At 43.2% G+C, this 20,207-nt stretch overlaps 2 protein-coding genes across 4 annotated transcripts; both read right to left on the bottom strand.

Annotated features, from left to right (window-relative positions):
• Positions 1-386: 386 nt before the first annotated feature.
• Positions 387-3,208, bottom strand: LOC123045457 (fibrillin protein 5 homolog). 2 transcript variants are annotated; one of them, XR_006421424.1, is made up of 7 exons: positions 2,771-3,208; positions 2,566-2,684; positions 2,170-2,292; positions 1,712-1,810; positions 1,561-1,625; positions 992-1,065; positions 387-823 (listed from the first exon to the last, which is right to left on the bottom strand). XR_006421424.1 is itself a non-coding variant. In XM_044468511.1 (7 exons), the coding sequence occupies exons 1-7, from the start codon at positions 3,006-3,008 to the stop codon at positions 739-741; spliced, it is 783 nt and encodes a 260-aa protein (XP_044324446.1). In that variant the 5' UTR covers positions 3,009-3,200; the 3' UTR covers positions 387-738. The 2 variants fall into 2 exon arrangements, 1 of the variants encoding a protein (XP_044324446.1); XM_044468511.1 differs by having other exon boundaries at positions 1,561-1,605; positions 2,771-3,200.
• A 764-nt stretch (positions 3,209-3,972) lies between these two features.
• LOC123045456 (exocyst complex component SEC5B) lies at positions 3,973-19,371 on the bottom strand. Of its 2 annotated transcripts, XM_044468508.1 has the most exons (21): positions 18,832-19,366; positions 16,071-16,228; positions 14,887-14,984; positions 14,610-14,804; positions 14,374-14,501; positions 14,113-14,271; positions 12,992-13,096; positions 12,637-12,711; positions 12,383-12,520; positions 12,077-12,259; positions 11,543-11,698; positions 11,310-11,433; positions 11,015-11,225; positions 10,302-10,417; positions 9,975-10,200; positions 7,740-7,833; positions 7,216-7,293; positions 5,915-5,971; positions 5,068-5,217; positions 4,690-4,863; positions 3,973-4,466 (listed from the first exon to the last, which is right to left on the bottom strand). In XM_044468508.1, the coding sequence occupies exons 1-21, from the start codon at positions 19,201-19,203 to the stop codon at positions 4,254-4,256; spliced, it is 3,210 nt and encodes a 1,069-aa protein (XP_044324443.1). In that variant the 5' UTR covers positions 19,204-19,366; the 3' UTR covers positions 3,973-4,253. The 2 variants fall into 2 exon arrangements, with proteins under 2 accessions (XP_044324443.1, XP_044324444.1); XM_044468509.1 differs by lacking the exons at positions 3,973-4,466; positions 4,690-4,863; positions 5,068-5,217; positions 5,915-5,971 and adding an exon at positions 6,054-7,040 and having other exon boundaries at positions 18,832-19,371.
• Between the last annotated feature and the right edge of the window lie 836 nt (positions 19,372-20,207).

Here is a 20,207-nt window from a genome sequence, read left to right as displayed (position 1 = left end):
AATGTTGAGGCTCGTGGTCTTGATTTGGAGTAGCCTCCAAAATTTAAGGATGCCCACACTGCAGGGGTCTTGATTTGGAGTAGCCTCCAAAATTTAAGGATGCCCACACTGCAGGGCACCCGTTCTAAGAAAATATGGGAGGGTACTCTAGATGAGAAGGCAAAGAGAAAATATGCTACATGTACACATTTATTTAGGTTTAATTACATGATGCTATATGCCAAACTCATCCCATGTTGCATGACTCTTAAAACAAAATTGTGCATATGTAGGTCGTTTTACAATCTTTGTGAGCCTGCAAAATTTCGTCAAACATTTAAAGAAATCCCGGTACAAATAAGACGAGCGATAAGCGAATAGTGCGCGTACTATTTGAAACTTTGACAGGTATTTGAAAAAATATTGTATTTCAAAATTGGATAGTTGTTTAATTGCTCCCTATGATGGGGCGGTTTGATTCTCTATGTAACTGAACTTTCATAGTTACATACTTACATTGATACGTTGACAGTGCACAGCTAAAAAAATCCAAAAAACAAATGTTTCTATGGTCGTAAAAAAGAATGCTGCTTATCCTTTTCAGGAGAAATTGATGAGTGGTTGAATCGATGATCTGCACTGAGCTGTTAACAATCATTTGTGCCGCGGAATACGTTAAGGTGGCATCTTCTCTGAGTGTCGATGCACTCATTGTCAGAAATTACGAATATTTGCACACATTTTGCTTCGTGGATCTTCTTACACTTGAGATGGGTCTGTTTTCTCTAGAACAAAGATGTTTGCCTTGTCATCTCTGCCGATCCGTAGAGATTCGTCAACATATCTAGTAAAATTTGATGAGGAAGACTAGACTGTATATGTGAACTAGGTTTGCTATATGTATAAATAGAAGAGTGGCAAAAACACCAATTTGAAGAAAAAAACAGGCAGAAACACCAATTCGAAAAATCAATCAAGTGTAGAGTAGCACTCAGCAACACCAAAAGGATACGTTATCTCGAGCCAACCTTCTGGGTTGAATATGGCAAGGAGCATGTCGTAGTTCTTCTGGAAGATATTCATCAACTGCATAGCCCAATGTGCAAACGGTCAAAATAAACATTAGATAAGTGAAAGACCAGGGCATCATTCTTGTTCCACAAGTAAACATAGTACTGTACAAGGTACTCCCTTCATTTTTATATACAAGGCCACAAACTCAGATTACAAGTACCAATGTAAAATTTAATGCCTGTTTTGCAAGTCAACTTTTCATTTCGTTTACTGAGACATTAATACGCCTCATGCATGCAAAGAAACTGAGTGGAGCAAGTAACTAGTTGTCACTATGACTGCATGCATGCAAGTATTAAACTGCATGTAGTAGTATGAGAGAATATCATTACTTTTGCCTCGATTACTGTTGGTGGCCTTGTATAGATGCAAAATGTATATTCCATAGTGGCCTTGTATAAGTAAATGGAGGGAGTATTGTTCTTGTCTCCATAGTGGTTTTGTTCTTTTTGGTAGAGACGTTAATATTTAAAACATTTTCATTTCACAGGGGATCGCAACTTGTACCTGATCTGGGGTGATTGTTGAACTCTCAAGCTTGATACCCACTCTCTGAAACAAGACACCACAGGCTGTGAGGAAATTACAGGTTTTCATCAATTAGCAGTCAGACACAGGAAATTTTAGACATGAGAGATGACAAGATAGAATTTCTTACTGTTTTTGTAGTGATAGTGTAGGATGCTTCAATAGCAAGTTGGCCTGAGAATATCTTCAATGCTCTTGCGCTGAACTTTATGACACTCACCGCCTTTTCCTTTGGGTGTACAGAAGTGACGCTAAATCTCCATTTATTTCAAGATATACCAACAATCAAAACTTACTTGGTTGGGAAGTAGAATCTTTACAATAGCACTCAGTTTCATGAACTACCTATACAGCTAAAATACAATTTGGCATTGTGTATGAATCCTAATTTCATTGCATTTCAATGCTCAGTTCAGGGCACAAGATTATCATTTAACATACACTATTCAAAATCTACGCTGCACAGCTGTAAAAGCATAAATTGTACTACAAGTGGAGCTACAGACTACATAAATACAAGACTTATAGAACAAATTAAAAAGAAAAGAAAAAGGGATGCTGAAATTTGATGGGCAACGTTTGACTAACCTCCTTGACATCGATTATCTGGAGGAAATCCCCGAGGCTAATGAAATCTCGCAGGCCCAGCTTGGTTCTCCTTTTTCCCAGAATCGAAATCGTGCTGTAGATGAGCCTCCAGCAGCCGTCCACCTTGCATCGTCCCAAGACCAGAGTCAGTAATTGCAGGTGTTCCTCTTGTTTTTCAAAATTTGGCATGCATTAACTGCCCAGGCCAGCATGAATCTTCCTAGTAACAGAAGTTACCAAGCTATGAAAATCTGAAGTCAGACTTAAGCTTAAGAGCATGGCAAGGACGAGTCAAACACTTCAATTACCGCAGCCCAAACAAGGTAGTATTATCAGGGGCAACATAGGTGAATCATATACTACTAGCAATTGGAAGACGAATGAATGCTTGTGTACCTTGTCGTGCAATTTGTCGGTGGGATTCGGTGTAGGATTCCGGGACTCCAAGAGCTCCACCAGAGCATGAATCTGGGACCTTTTCGCGGAGGTTATGCCAAATATTCCTCTGTCGATACCTTTTGTCAGAACAGTACAGACAGGAATCAGAGTCCAGTTCAGAACCACCAACGAAACCAAGCACCAAATAGCAGCAGCAGCAAACCTTCCAGAGCTTGGTACAGCGCAGCCTTGGCGTCGCCCAGCGTCTGGTACTGAGGCGTCAAGCTTTGCTCGGGAGGCACCGCGGCGCCTCTCGCCACCAGCACCGCGCCCCGCGGCCGCGGCCGGCGCAGCGGAGCTGGTGGGTGGCACCGCGGGGAAGGCAGCGGCGTTCCGGTTCCCCTGGTGGGCGTGGTAATGCAGTGGCAGTGAGCCGAGGGAGAGAGGAGGGAGGCTGCCATGGCAGGCAGGGCGGAGGGCGGGCGGGCTCACTCGCGGGGCCTACTCTTGGGCTGCACCATGCTCTCCTCCATGCGTGAGGTTGCTACTGGAAGACGTTGATTGGCGGGGCGGAGATAGGCAGCTCTGCCTCTGGGAGAGTGCACACACGTGGAGTCGTGGACACGGTCTGGGAGGATAACGTTCTTGTGTTGTGGTGCCTTCTTCCGTTCCCGAGGAGTCGACCACGGCATGTTGCGTAGCAGTGCAAGTGGGTGCACGTGCAACTATCCTGCGCATAGACGTATAGGTCCCGCTCCAAGCAAAATATAGTACTATAAACCGTTGGTGCTGTGCTGTGCTGACTACTGGAGGCCGGAGCCGGATCTCGAGCCTGCAGCACGTGCTGACAATAATGTGAGACAAATCAAAGTGCCTCGTAGCACATGCACGCAAACAATGGCCGAATCTACAGTAAATAAAGGGTCTGCAGGAGCGCTCGATAATGATGCCCGCACACAAATAGTGAGGAACCAACGTTATGGATCCACTGCATTACATACAAGCGAAAATTACAAGTGTACTGGAAAAACAACGCAGCAAGTAAAAACAGAAGAAGCCGGAGGTGTTTTCTTTTCGCAGCATGAAAAAACTTGAAACCAGAGTAGGTATGATGCTAGTGGACGCCTCTTCCATCCAATTTCAATCAGAAGGCCCCCTCAGCCTAGCAAATTCTCGAGGAAGCCGGAGGTGTATGCTGTAGACAAGTCACCAAAGAAAAAGGCATTATTACCACAATACGTACATTACTACCCAAGTTCAATTGTACAATGTAGGAGTATATACTAGTACACAAACCGAACACCTTGTCTGCTCGTCAACTCAGCTTAGAAACACGCCAAGCTGAAACAGTGTGAGGTTCAAACATAGGCTCAGGCAACAGACGAAGACCCAAGATAAGATCTACCACTTGGTTTAAAACAAGTATAATTTGCAGTGGTATCTTCTGAAAAAAAAAAGGAAATAACAATTCCAGTTTCTGGAGATTATACAAGTACATAGTCCCGTACAGCAGCACCTGTACCCTGCCCTTTTTATCATACAACACCAAAAGAATGGATCAAAATTCATAATACACAACATGATGCTAATTACAATGAATGGATAAAAAATACAGGCAACCCAAGAAAAGAGGGACTTCCTTCTTAAAAAGGGAGTTTAGGGAAGAGGCCACGTCGATAAAGAAAATGTTGCTCTCAGCATTTAGTTCATCGGCGTCTTCTAGAGACTATAGGAGAATTTGTCTGCTGCCTTCTAAAACTAGGGGAGGAGACTTGAGCTGGGGCTGGTGCCTGGTAAGACGAATAAGCTGAAGTTTTCGAGCCTGATTGAAGAGTTGGCTCCATAAAACATGCTATATTTAATCGGGTTCTCTCCAGCTCCCCTTGCAGCAGATCACTGCCGTGTTGCTGAGCAAGAGCCTGGGGAAAACACAGACTTTCGATTATACATTGTCCGTTGCAAAAGTAAACTTACCCTAAAGAGCACTTAGTTCAATGTAATCGAGCTTGTCCAAAGGATCATAAATATCAAGACATACATAGCACAGCCTATATTTCAATAGGTTAATGTGATGGTACTCTACTAGATGAATTTGTCATGTATCACAATTCGTGGACAGGCATGAATGTTTGGAGTACTTACAAGCAAATCATCGGGTGATACTGATGACACTTGTTTATCATCTGATACAGGATTCTCCGAGGCTTCACCCATACTTTCACAGGCCTTCTCCAACAAACTCTCTTGCAAAGATTTCAGAGCTTGTTGTGCCTCAGTAGAGAAGTATGTGTTTAACACGGTTTCAAAATACTCGAGCTGCAAGCATATAACAAAAAGGAGAGTGTTTAACTTGACTAGTTGAACAACTGCATAGTAAAGGCTCAAAAATAATCCTACGATGAACAAAAGTAACTACTCCCTCCGGCCCAAATTAATTGACGCAGATTTAGCACAAAGTTCTACTAACTTTGTACTAAGTCTGCGAGAATTAATATGGATCGGAGGGAGTACATAACTTACCTCAAGCATGAGCTGACAAAAACCATTTGCATCCAACATTCTGAGATCTTTGGCCTTGTTCTCATAAAAAAGACTAAGAAAGATGTCGACCAAACCCTCGACCAAAATTTTCATCGTTTTCTCCAACAAAGGCCTAGCACCCGAGTATACCTGAAACAAGACAAAGGTAGAGCATAAAATAATTTTGATGGAATTAAAGCAGATTTATCCATGTACCTTACTTTACTGTATAGATTATAACTGCCAACAGCAACCTGTCATGCGGTTTTTGAAAACAAGCGGCCCTAGAGTTTTAAATTAGTGTTTATTTAGTGTATAAGTAGGAAACAGGATCCACATGAAAATAATCCAGAATGAAATACAATAGTTTTAATATGAGTTATAGAACAAATACATCACAGCACCACTGGAAACCGAATTAAAATACATAATGCAGTGTTACCAAGTTCTTCAAAAATTGTCAAATTCCAGGACAGAGACCAGGTCCAGCTACCACTGAAAACGCCTTGTCTAGTACTTAATACCAGCTACCTTACAGACTAACTTTTTTTTACGGAAACATCAGGATCTCTGGTTATTCATTAAGCAGAAAAAAAATGATCCAGTTTATAATGTAAAGGTATTTTTCCTATATTTATCAGATAAACAGAAATAAAATAAAGTTTGAAATCTGTCCATTTTATTTGCACAATAGAAAGCTTAGCAGAACTGCAGAAGTGGACATAACGAACCCATCGGCCTAGAAAAAAAGTTTGAAATCTGCCCATTTTTAAGCATGTTATTCCTGGAAAGATAGTTGTGTCACATGCGAAACTAATGAAAGGAAGAACAGGAAAATGATGGAAACCTCGGCATGTACAGCTACAAGGATGTGCAGTAAATCAAGAGTTGCATCCCGTATGCCCTGCGAGGACAATAAATTGAATTAGAGTGCAACAATACTACACTCGCATTGACAAAATGCTAAATTTGTAAGACAGCAAAAACATTTGCAACTTAATTGTTACACAGGGCTATTTTTCATAAATGCATGCCACTACGCAAACACCAGTTAGGTCAGCAAAAAAAAGTGGAGCCACAAGATACCATTAGTGTAAGTTGTAACTGTCCTTGCAGTAAATGGGTAAGATGCTACATGTTCTGAACAAGCCCTGTTCATAGACAGTTCCTTGGTATGAAAACCCAGCCCAAGCCATTCCAAAGTAACACACTGGTGATGAAGATAATTAAGCTGAGAATGCAGAAAGAAACAACAGGGAGGGATATATTTGAAGGAAGTTCATGGCAACAATAAATTGAGAGAAGCAAATGGCAAGCATAAGATTCCAAAGATGTGATTGACAACTTGAAAGAACTGAAAGAGGAGAGGTGATGCTGACGCTGGTGTTGAACTAGCCTCACTAAAGTTAGTGAATGTGATCTCAGCAACGTGAGGCAAGAAACAATAATGTTCATCTGGGAGTGAGGGGTGCTCTGCATGAAGGCCACCGGCCAGAAGCAGCCCAGCCCCTCATCTGGCAATGGTGTGAGGCAACCAGAAGCGCTTTCGCTCAGAAGCACACAGAGGTGACTTGCCAGCAGAAAACACCCCACCACCTCATCAGGCGATGCTGTTGCTTGATACATCTGCCCTTCACTAGCAAACTGCTGGGCACCTAGCCTCTCACCACAATTAGATCATAGCACTAGCCCGACTGCACAGCAACAATCACAGGAGTACAGGACACAATGTCACCACCAAGGAGCAGGAGAACATCCTTCTGGACAGAGTGCAATACCAGGCGCCTCAGTGCTGAGAGGTCGGATGCGCAGAAGAGGTCGCCATCCTGCTGGGCAAGAGGTTGTGCTCAGTGCCACCACTGCCAACGATTAGGAGCAGGGCATCGGCAGAGAGCTGGAAATAAAACAGGAGTGCGAACGGGAGCTATCGTTTAATGGCAAATTGGTAATGTAGCCCACGAACTGTGCAAAACCTGCCAAGAAGGGTTGTGCAGCAGTTTGAGTGGGGTTGGATCCAGCCATGATTTTGAACTGCATCAGGACGGAAACTCTAGCGTGGAATGCAATTGGCTGTTTCAATAAATAAAGAACTAGTAATAGATAATTGAGATAGCATCAATAGGGCTTGTCATCCTTTGTACTGCATACCTTCACTACAGGTGCTGCTCCCCAATGAATCCCAGAATCCAACAGATAGTTCTGTGCAGCATTTCTGATCACATTTGACTAATCAAAAGAAAATAAAAAATCATGATGAGTAAAAGCGAAAGCAGGACAATATAAAATGCGAACATGCCCAAAAACTGATAATCCGGAAAACATGTTTATGGCGTCAAGTATGACCTACTTGTTTACAAACATATGGCTTATTCCAGACTAATAGAAAGCAAGTATAATAACAACGGCTTTTAATCAAATTACTGCTACTTCATACAAAAATGAAATATTATAGTTGGCATCATTTAAGCGATTCTTTCAAAGATTATACTACTATTGACGGATGACAATATATTTGGTGTTTGCGTAACAAATCTTCAGCAAGTAAAATATCCCAGATTAACATTCGCACGACAAGATAGGAATAAAGCGACAAGGCGCCCTGGCAGCGGGATGTTCAACAGATCATACATATACTGGTTGATCAACAGAAAGTCCTCCATTGCCAACCATACCTTTGCAAAAGTATATTGGTCGAGGACTTTATCCTCAAGTCCAGAGAAGGATGTCACCAGATCTCGCATATCAGCACTACGTTCATCATTATCCCTGTGATAGTGAAACTGTCATTGATGAAGTAGATGTATCTTGAGAAATGTTTCTAAAATGAGTAAATAATGTTTTCATTCATCTATTCATGCTTACAAGAAATATATATGGATAAAGAATGAGACATAGAAGGTTTTCTTCTAATGACTGATGTCCTACAAAAAGGAGAGGCTCAAAACTGGATGCAACAAGGTACAAAATGTAGCACATTCATAGGATATCACACTAATGGAAATGATTTCATGAGTTAGGCTCATCTGAAGATAAATTTGCACCTAACCCTAGAAATCTTTTTGCATCTTCCTTCCCAGACAGTAGTGCCATTCATACCAACAGCCCTAACTGATGGGTGGAACCTTCGGCCAAGCATGCTGATGGCCACTTAAGCATGCTGTTACTATGACACTGCTCACTTCTAGTCCACATGTATCTTAAAGTCAAAAGGCGCATTTTTCTCTCTTTCAGTTCAAAATGCTGAAATATAAGTGGTTCTAATTCAGATGTACTCCCTCCGTCCCATAATATAAGATGTTATTACAACCGATAATGTGGTGGGCCTTGGAGAAACACAAAGTCCCAACAAAGTACATTACCCTCATCAAGAACATGTACGCTAATGTTGTGACAAGTGTTCGAACAAGTGATGGCGACACTGATGACTTCCCAATGAAGACTAAAATAGGACTGCACCAAGGGTCAGCTTTGAGCCCTTATCTTTTTGTTTTGGTTATGGATGAGGTCACAAGGGATATACCAGGAGATATCCCATGGTGTATGCTCTTTGCGGATGATGTGGTGCTAGTCGATGATCATCGGATGGGGGTTAATAGAAAGTTAAAGCTATGGAGACAAACCTTGGAATCAAAAGGTTTTAGGCTTAGTAGAACTAAAACCGAGTGCATGAGGTGCAGTTTTAGTACCTCAGAAGGAGGAGGAGGTTAGCCTTGATGGGCAGGTGGTACCTCAGAAGGACACCTTTCAATATTTGGGGACAATGCTGCAGAAGGATGGTGATATCAATGAAGATGTGAGCCATCGAATCAAAGCCGGATAGATGAAGTGGCGCCAAGCTTCTGGCGTTCTCTGTGACAAGAGAGTGCCACAAAAGCTAAAAGGCAGGTTCTATAGGACGGCGATTTGACCCGCAATGTTGTATGGCGCTGAGTGTTCGCCGACTAAAAGGCGACATGTTCAACAGTTAGGTGTAGCGGAGATGCGCATTTTGAGATGGATGTGTGGCCACACAAGGAAGGATCAGGTCCGGAATGATGATATACGGGATAGAGTTGGGGTAGCACCGATTGGAGTGAAGCTTGTCCAACATCGTTTGAGATGGTTTGGGCATATTCAGCGCAGGCCACCAGAAGCTCCAGTGCATAGCGGATGGCTAAAGCGTGCTGATAGTGTCAAGAGGGGTTGGGTAGACCAAACTTGACATGGGAGGAGTCTGTAAAGAGAGATCTGAAGGACTGGAATATCACCAAAGAACTAGCCTGGACAGGATGGTTTGGGCATATTCAGCGCAGGCCACCAGAAGCTCCAGTGCATAGCGGATGGCTAAAGCGTGCTGATAGTGTCAAGAGGGGTTGGGTAGACCAAACTTGACATGGGAGGAGTCTGTAAAGAGAGATCTGAAGGACTGGAATATCACCAAAGAACTAGCCATGGAGAGGGTGCGTGGAAGCTAGCTATCCATGTGCCAGAACCATGAGTTGGTTGCGAGATCTTATGGGTTTCAGCTCTAGCCTGCCACAACTTGTTTGGGACTGAAGGCTTTGTTGTTGTTGTTGGAAGTATTACTTAAATATATCAACTGGATAAAAATCAGTGGCTCTAATTGATTAGTATGTAAACTTTCAGTTAGATAGGAATCCTTCCACAATATTTCTGCTACAAAAATTCAATTCGAGTGATCAGTTAGTAAATTACATTCTAATGACTAAGATGCATCGGAATTAGCTTCAAAGGAAGATAATGACATGAAAATAGTAAAGAACTAACAAGAGATGACCTCAAGAAAATTATTATTATTTGAGGGTGGAAGGTTAGGGAATTTGAACCATAATAGGTTTTAGAGCATTATGCAATGCAGCAATACTTGAAGAATGCTATCAGAAAAATAAGAGAAGTAGGCCAGGTACCTGATCGGAGACCAAATGTGCCTATATTTGTTATACAGTTGATCTGAAAGTTCTGCTTTACAATATCCAATGTTACTCAAAACAACCAATAGCTTCTTGTGCAAGCCTCCATCCATGCTAGCAGATGATTCTCTATCAGTACCATTCATATACCCATTTTGCACATGATTGTTTTCTTTATTTGATCTACTCTGAGCTAGTTCCGCTCCAAATGTCCCCAGATAACCTGATAAGTTTACACAGGTTGTGAAGAATAAACAATGATGCCATAATTAAATACAACAATTCAGAATTTCAGAATAACTATAATATAAATCAACTCCATACCTGCAAAATCCCGAAAAGAATTTAGAAACGCAAGTCTAACAGACTCATGGATTTCCTGAAGCTGTCGAGTAATGTCGTAAGACTTGGCAGTCTCATTCCTGAGATTAAAGATCATTCTGAAATAAACAACGTAGATCAGGACGCAGTTTGATACTTTCAAAAGTGAAGGCTGAAGATACGTAGTCTGTCTGTCTCTGTGTTATACATCCCCAAATCCAACTTTGACCATAAATTAGACCGATGGTATACATTTTTGTGAACTAAATATTATACCACTGAAAAGTTCTTTCGAATATGAATTCAATGGTATAATTTTTATCACATATAACTCACATTTGATATGTCTAATTTATGGTCAAAGTTGAATTTTGGGGTGTGTGTGCGACTGCGCGCCTTATTTTATTGGAATGGAGGGAGTAACAAGAATGCAATTGAATTGCCATGCGTTGTCATAAACTAACATATTGTGCTTGCAAAAAGAAACATATTTAGCCTCCCCTAGTTGTGCAGAAAACCTGGAGTTCCCAACAAGGAAATAAGCTTTGAAATGCAAACATTACAAAGAAAAAGGTCAACTACAGGGGGGAAAACAAAAATACAGCCAGAAAACTTCCACATGGCTCAGAAATCGCAACCGTAAGTGCATAACTCCGTAACAAACTAGACAAATTAATAAAGTACAGTGTTGAGCAGAAATACAGAAGCACGCTTACAATTCAATCCGGTCCATTGCGGAAATTGTGATTTCACGGAACTCCAAGGGCAGGCATGAAATTGCATAAGGAGACTTGTTTCTCTCAAGGGTTGACAAAGTAACCCAAGTCTCATGTTTTGATACTTCCTTAGTTGTTACCCGCATCCACGAACAAAGTCGAAGAATGTAGAGCTTTGTCATTTCAGTATGAAGGGCATGCAACATTTTAACTGGCACAGTTGTTAAACACATTCAGGATATACAGCAAATTTATGTGTAAAAGCAACTTTTTAAGACAATGGCACTAACTATACCAGCAGTCGGGGATGAATCCTTCCCCTCGAGGGTCTGACAAGCCTTAGCTATTTCTTTTATAGTGTCACCCATAAATGGACGAAGAATGTTGCATTCCTCAAAATCACGAAAAGTATTCTGAACCTGTTTGTGTGAAAGCATGATTACTAGAATTACAAATACAATCATAACACCAAGCGCAAAGTATCATGGTTAACAAACAAATTTTCCTAGCATGCAGTAAGTAATGTACCTTCGTGTCGAAAACAGATACAGTAGCACAAACCATACTAGCAACCTCATCAAGACTATGGTTTGTGTACTTCGCCTCCGCACCTTTATCATCAATCTTATTTGCACCAGATTTTGCATTCATCTCAGAATCAGCAAGTGCATTGCCAGCAGCTGCCTGTAAGGAATAAGCTAACAGATCTGTGTGGTTCTTTATTATGCTCAAAAAAATATAAGATGGTGGCTCTAAAACTTTCATATGACAATGTGAAGCAGACATCAGACTTTCATGTGACAATGTGAAGCAGGCATCAGATTTTCATGTTGACATTATCAGAACAATTTACATGAAGTGTATGTAAACTTTTCAGTTTGAGTTCAATATTGTGCGAACAGGGCGATGGAAGGTTGCACAAGTTTCCGCAAAACAATATGCTTGTAGCAAGACCTAACCTATACGGCTACTAAACATGAAAAGCCATTTGCTCAGAGCAATATACTCAAGGTGAATCATGCTTAGCTACCATGCAACTAATACGATTTTGCATGTCCATACCTTTGCAAATTTTCCACTGAAGACAGATAAAGCTAATCTCCAGAATGCTGGAACATGCTGGATAAGTACAGCACTTAACCTGCGTATGTAAGTTGCCCTTAAACTATCAGCCTCTTCAACCATGAAGCTTGATGACAATTGATCATCTTGAAAAGAATCACCAATAGCAGAATCAACTTCCAACTACACAAACAAAACAAAAGAGGGCTACATTAACAAAAAGAAAAGCCATGAATACCATGGTAATATCATAAGAAGAATAATGAAACATGTATCATGCTGAACAAGAGAAAGTAAGGCACTCACTGATTTATTCGACTCTTGTTGCAGCTGCCTCCATTTTGAATCAGATAGCACTTTATCACGTATTTTATTTTGCAAAATCTCCATTCGCACTTCATGATCTACGGTACACTTTTCAAACAATCCATGAATTCTGCCATTCTGATAGAAAATAGTAGTGTATAAGCACATTTAGAATATGAATATGACAGAGAGTGGAGATGATTTAATAGGAAAATGTCAGCTATAGCATGAAGCTTCGGGTCAAGGGTGATAACCTGAATATTAAGATAATGCCACACTGGATCAGTCTCAGGCTCCAACTCCAACAGTAGGCGGACAATGTTCTCAAGCTGAAAGTTGGAATAGAATCAGTAAGCAAATAGAACCAAATCATAAGATAAATTGGATCTAAAAATAGTGTAAGTATTGCTAGTAATCAGATAGTTAATTTTAGTCCCAGCAGTATCCTAAGGTTATCCATCCACTTCCTATGTCTCGTAGAAGTGTCACACTATCTGATCAAGGTCAAGATCCCTCAAATCTAACTTCACAAGTTAAGCCATCTTTCATTGTCAACAGAAGTAATGAATTTCAAGGTGTCAACAACACAAAATATTGCAATGTACTAACCTCAGCAAGGTCGAGATGAGGATCTTCCATTGACTTATAAAGCATGCCCCTGAATTCATGCATTACCTTCTCCACTTCTTCCAGTACACGTTTCAGTATTCCAACCTACAGGTTGTCCATTGTAGTATCATATACTAAACATATAAAATGCACTAAAACTACAGTTGATTGTGGCGTGCCTAACAAATAACAATGAGGGGAAGCGCTACAAAGACAATGAAAATTTGAACAATATGTAACAGCCAATAAAATCAAGTTAGCGACACACATGCAAGTCAATACTTTCGGGTTTCTAAGAGATGAGTGTGAATCAACCAAGCTCTGTTATTAGAAAATTGTATATTGTTTTCCATATAGAAGTACAAATATAATAAAGCAAACAACAGCGGGACTTAAAACCCTAAAGTATATGGAAAACATGAGACAAATGATGCATGTACAGCCTCCAGTCAGCTGCAACATGCAAGACATCGTCATGGCATTTCTACCATACACTGCCTCGTCAACAGAAAGACAAGCAGGCGGCATGAAAAAAATATCTTAAGAGGTGAGATCCTTCAAAACTCTTAACATAAATTTGTTGCATGCTCTGATCAAGCACAAATTGGTAGCAAATGATGGTATAATTACACGTCATTTTAGCAAGTATCTCGGAGACTAGGGGAGCAATCTCCTGTAACGGAATTTTGGCATGGTGCCACAAACTACTGGAAATAATTCAACAGTAAGGCAATGACAATGCAACCCCACTAAAACCCTAATAAGTCACTGCCAAGTAGATGACTGTGTCTGCTTTAGCTGTTTCGTTAGGTAATGATCATACAAGTTTCTCCTGTATGCATCGAAAATTTCTAAATGCTGAATTTAAAGTAGGTATATTTAATATTTTTTACACTTAACAAATTACTACACCGATTTACTAAGCAGCAAATAGAGGGGAGATAGCAATCTAGGACAGTAATGCGAATATGATGGACATCACTGGTCCATGGTCCCCACTAAATCCCCAAGGTTGTTTGAGTAAAGACAATGACCAGTAAGCATGTATACCCTGCCCATTCCCATAACTCCTAATCGTATGGTGATAGGCGTTGCTAAAATAAATTAAGAAGTCGGCATACATGAGAAGGAAGAACAATTGATTTTGCTTTTTGGTACTCTCTGACAGCTAGATCATACTCTCCTTTCCTAATGTTGCCACGAATTGCGCTTGGCAGGTTAAATAATGTCCGGAATCTCTGAAGCATTCCTTGAACAGATCTGATCTTCTCAGCTTGGGCCTGTATAAGGGGGTTTACTTTAGTACACTCAAGAAGGAATCTTGCAGAAATACCAATCAAGATAAGTGAGAAGTAGCTCGAGAGAAAGTTTAGTTGGTTTACCTGCCTCTCAAATAGAGGCTCAAATGCACGATTTGCCACACCGCTCATTTTTTGAGTGACTGAATATAAGTGAGATGTGCCTGCACCCTCAGGATCATCTTCTATCTGTCTCAGCTTCGACTCAATGTCTGCAGAAAAAAAAATAGCATATTTACAAGGAGATGCAGACACTGTACAGAATTTAAATGACAACACATGTAGCAGCAATAAGGAAAAACTAACAGCAAAACTAATACCATCTATTGTGGTTTTGCAGGAGACAAAACAATCAAAATTCTCCTTGACTAGTTGTTTTTTCTGCTGTGTTCTCCCTTTGAGATCAGTTTTCAAGGTAAGAGCACCAGACTCCAAATCAGCAGCACTTGTATCTTTGTGGACCCACGAAAGAAAAACCTTGGGATCAAAACGAGGAGAAGAATATATAACTTTCTCTGCAAATATACAAAAAATATACCATTTGTTAAAAAGAACAATAATAAAGAAAGGGATATTGCATATGATGAACAGGCATACCTCGCATACTGGGGTCCAAACCCTGGGACTTCTCCCTTGAAACTGGAGAACTTATTGAAGCTTCGGTGATTAGCCGCAGGGACTTATTGTCCATAACACTGGTAAGGAAATAAGCATTATCTAATGATGAAAAGGCAGTAGACATAGAAGAATAGAAAATAAACAACACATGGTTATTTTGATTCCCTGTGCTACATAGCCTGTGACGCAGACACTGCACTGCACAGCACTATCGACGCTTTTGAGTTAATATCTGTAATGTCCAAATTCCAAATAGATCGCTATAGAGGCCATGTTCATTACTTTAATAAGTTTTAAAAACACATTGTGATTCACAAATCTTCCCATGAATGACGATACCTATTTGGCCAGACTTCTACTTCAGCTTCTAAAGGCAAATGAAGAAGCCAGTCTAAATACCAGGCTTCTTCTCCACTTGCCTTTTGGAGAAACAGCTATCTCAAAGAATGACAAAGAATATGATGCCTCCTAGCGTTTCTCCACTTGTCTTTTGGATAAACAGAAGCTAAAACAAAGGAGACAGAAAGCTAATCCCTCCTAGCTTCTCTAGCTTCTTACCTGATTGTCCCACCCACCCCATCTTAAACTGGCTTCTGAACTTCTCCAACAAAACAAAACAAAAATGTATTGGCTTCTGGGTCAGAAGCTAGTATCCAGAAAAGTGTCTTTAAGGCCAAGGCATATAGGACTTGACAGTTTGTGTGTACTCATCCACAATCATAGAAGACAGTGCAAAGAAATATTAGTACCCGCATAGCAGCAGGATACTCATAAAAAAATCACATAAGGCATTCATAGAATATATGTGAAGCCCAAGGTGCACCTTTTGGTGCAAGGGATGCACTAGTAGGTGAGAACTGAGCATGAACTGGACTAATTTCTTTTACAAAATATTTTCCAGGTGTAATATGATTGGAGCCTTGGCGCAGTGGTAAAGCTGCTGCCTTGTGACCATGAGGTCACGGGTTCAAGCCCTGGAAACAGCCTCTTACAGAAATGTAGGGAAAGGCTGCGTACAATAGACCCAAAGTGGTCGGACCCTTCCCCAGACCCTGCGCAAGCGGGAGCTACATGCACTGGGGCTGCCCTGTAATATGATTGGAGCACTAGAAATAGAACACGGCTTTAATTGATCATAAATGTTTGGTGACCCAGATAGTTACCCAAGGCCTAATGGATCCAAAACCTCCACGCCTTTAGGTAAAGTCTGTACACTTGAGAGCGCCTTTCGAGCTGCTGCTGCTGCTGCCGCTTTCTGATCAAGTGCTTGAATACTAGGCGCTGCTCTTGCTTCACGCATTTCCCGAACCCTGCGAGCAAGCTGGCCGAAGCAAAGGCGGATGAGCGTTAGGCCTTTTCTGCATCAGTATGGAAACAAAGAAATGCAATATAGCATGTGAAATGAAACTTCATGTTCAAGGCATCTGGTAACCATTATCAAAGAATGCAGATATATGAAGATGATGTATAAGGAGACATCAAGGTTGAATGGCTGAGATTAAGGGTGTGTTTGGTTGGGCACTTCAAGTGGGATATAATGGAACGGTTCTATACTTGGAGCACATTACTGTGTTTGGTTGTGGAGGAACGGATGCGCCGGTTCTACCAAAGGGAATATACTCCCAGATGCGGAACCAGGTGATACCTCTGAATCAGTGGAATCTACACGTTCTCGCTGGAATTAGCGACCAAAAAAAAAATATCACGGCTCACCCAGACCTAGCCTCAGTCCCCACGATTTCCCTGCCCTCTCCCTCCCTCGAGCTAGTCAATGTAGCCGCCACGCTGATGGAGAGACTCTGTAGCTGCTGGCTCTGATGCTCTGCCACCTTGCGCTCCCGCCACTTCTCTCTGGCTCCGCCGACGCGCGCCTGCCGGACTTTGTCCCGCAGTCACCCCTCCTCCGCCTCGAGCTCAGCGCTAAGGGCGCCGCGCAATAGCCACCTCAAGTTCCTCCCTGAGAACTCATCGGGGATGCCACCGACGAGCCAGTTCTTGGACATGTCCAAGGCTTACAGCTCGTTACGTATAGTTGCCAGCTGCTGCGGCCGCGAGGGGCCTGCCGGAGATGAGGCTGTTGCAGGTTCAACCTGTTTGCAGATAAGGGCAATGGCGGCTGAACGCCCAAGGATGGGTTGCTGTCACATGTGCTGTTCCTGCTGCTGTGTACTAGAAGGGAAGAGGGATCAAAACAGCAGCAACAGCAGCAACGACTGAGGTCTCATAGCTGCATCGGAGGGCCCAAAGAGCACACAGAGACACGCGGCCCCACCAGCGCAGCAGCAAGTTAAATTCTCTTGCGGCTGCGTCAACGGTGATGCCAATCTATCCTGCAGACTGAGATTTTTACGTATCACACAAGTCTTGGTTACTCAAAACAACTCATGAATTGAGATGGCTAAGCGTACAGCGATATGTACTTATGTAGATTGGTCTGGAACCACAGTTTCAGGTTTCTATAAAATGCTAGTTGCAACAGTTGTACAATTTGGTATTTCTTGTGTACATCGGTACTGCATTTTTATGTGATCTTATGCAGTTATGCTGAAGTATTCAGTGCTTCACGACGGTGCTGGATTACTTGATAAGATAACGCCCATGTTAATTCTTGGAAAGATGTACTTTTTTCCGATAAGAACTACTCCCTCTGTAAAGAAATAAAAGAGCATTTAGATTACTAAAGTAGTGATCTAAATGAAATCTTGGAGTACATGATTGTATGCACAAATTTGAGAAAAAGAGGGACAATTGCATACCCTCCATAACTATCAAAATATTTTGTCTGGATGACTAGGATTTTGCAGATCTTTTAACATCTATATGAGTGGATGACTTTTTGTTACAGATTTTGACAATATATTCTCCTGTCCTATTGTTTGTTAAAGATGCAAAGAGCTATAGTGGTGAAAAATATACATATACATATGTGAGAGGTAATCTCACCATTCCTATGCAAGGGGTGAGCTGAACCAAATCCATTCCCTTCCTCTCTCCAACCAAACACTAAAATGGAACCATTCCATTTCACCTAATTGCTCAGAACCAGACAAAGGAACGGAACCAACCCATTCCAGTGGAATGGAACCGTGACATTCCATTCCACTTAGTTCACCAACCAAACACACACTAAGCTGAGTCCAGTGGATCATTTTAACATGAACATTGTACTGAGTCGGACTGCAGACGCTTATGAATAATAGTCCCTCCGTCCGGAATTAGTTGACGCTCAAACAGATGTATCTAGACGTATTTCAGTGCTAGATGCATCCGTTTGTGCGTCAAGTAACTGCGGGCGGAGGAAGAATATGTGATGTACAAGAATTCTGTGAATTTGCAGCTAGAAGAAACCCAAATGAAAGTTGTCTTATTCAGCAACCTACAGAGGAAACACTTGGCAGCAATGCGTGGCAATCGTAACCACACCGGTACAGTTGTTGTGATGAACCTAGCATTGCTTATGGCACATCAGCAAAGTTGTATAAGCACTGGCTATGATTATGTCAAACTCCATGTTCAGCATCCAAATCGCATGAAGATACAAGCAGGCTAAGTGGAAATGTGGAATGCGTCTCACATGATTAAACTACACCCTCGCCAAAAATGCCCCCTGCCCAAACAAGCAGGCCTACTCTGCAGTGCCACAAAACTAACACGGCGCACGACACAATTGAATTGGGCGCACTCTATATAATCCAGATGGAGCTAAAAGAATGTGCATGTTCAAAGCGAAGTAGCAGTACAAGCTTGACGCCAGTGGCTAGAATTTAGCAATCAAACCACGATCCGACCCTGTTGAAATCAAGAAAATCTACGCTCTGGCTCATTTCCCTGGAAACCCTCAAGAGAAGCATAATTGACCGGGTAATCAAAGCGTACGATCACCACAGACGCCAACCCCGGGATCGAGATCTCTGCAATCCGTACCTCAGCCTCGTCGACACGCTTCCAGCTCCTGGGCTCGGCGTCGTCGAGATCAGCGTCGTCCCGCGACGCGGCCCTCCGAGCACCCGCGCGGCCGCCCCCGCGGGGCGGCGGGGGCCCGCGCTCGCGGGCGGGGGCGCCGTCCTCGTCGCCGGAGGAAATGGAGAGCATCTCGACCTCGGAGTCGTCATCCTCGTCGCCGCCGCGGCTGGGCTGACGCGCCTTGGCGCCCCCGCGGGCGTTGGCGGGCGGGCGGACGAGGTTGACGACGGGCTTGTTCGCGCCGGCCGGGCGCTGGTGGCTGAGGTCCCGGGCGGCCTGCTCCTGCAGCGCCATCTGGAGGAGCTCGTCCTCGTCGACATCGCTGTCGCTCATGGCCGGAGGTGCGGGTCGGGGCCTGGATCTGGAGGAGGAGGGAGGGGGGGTGGGAGGGAGAAATTTCGACCGCCTGGTGGTGGTGGGAGATCTGCACTGCACGCACGGAAAGACGGGACGGAGTTTGCTGGACCGAACGGCGGTTCAAAGGCGGAAGTGCGAAATGGTTCGTCTCTGTCGTCCGTGCTTGGATTGGATGCGGACCCGAAGGGAACCGGCTCCGGTGGCCGTGACGTACCGGCCAGAAGCTGAGAAGGATACGGTAAGCGGTACAGCCGTACAGGCAGGCTGAGCTTGCGTGACCGCATCTCTAAAGCGTGTTTGCTTGGGTCACACATTAGAATGTACTAGGAGCAACTCCAACGGGGCGACCCATTTCGTTCGCGTGCATCCGTTTGGTTTGGCGCGGACACAAAAATCAATCCAAACGGACGTGCGTCTGCTTTTCGTCCACGGGCGACCCATTCCCGGTCCATTTTTAAGTCAGATTTGCGTCGGCGCGGACACGAGACGGACGCGCGCTCGCCTTCTTCTCCCCCTCTGCCCGCTGGTCGATGGCACATTGGCCTCTCCCCATCCAACAGCAAACCCTCGCCCGCCTCCTTCGCTGCTGACACCACCGCCCATTTTTTTCGGTGACTCCGCCAGCTGCCGGCGCCACAACATCCGCTCAGCAACGCCGCCATCTCTCACGTCGCCCGCCACTGCCATCTTGTTATCGGGGAACCGACAGCTTCCCACCCCCGCTCCCCCCTCCCCCCTCCTGACACAGCCGCGACCAAGACCAAAAAGCCACCTCGCCGCTCTGGCCAGATCCTCACCGGCACGCTCGTCGGACACCGGCAGGGCAACTAGCTGGTCCGTGCGCGCCGCGACTCCCTTCGCCGATCGTCTCCATCGTCGACGCCTGCAAGTTGTTCGATAGTTTCCCAATGTACAAAATGGACTCCGATGACGAGTTCTTTTTTCACAATTTCCTTTGCGACACCGACGATTCGTCGTCC

Source organism: Triticum aestivum, chromosome 2B, assembly GCF_018294505.1.
Source record: "Triticum aestivum cultivar Chinese Spring chromosome 2B, IWGSC CS RefSeq v2.1, whole genome shotgun sequence".
Lineage (NCBI taxonomy): Eukaryota > Viridiplantae > Streptophyta > Magnoliopsida > Poales > Poaceae > Triticum > Triticum aestivum.
This window is presented reverse-complemented; position numbering and strand designations above follow the sequence as displayed.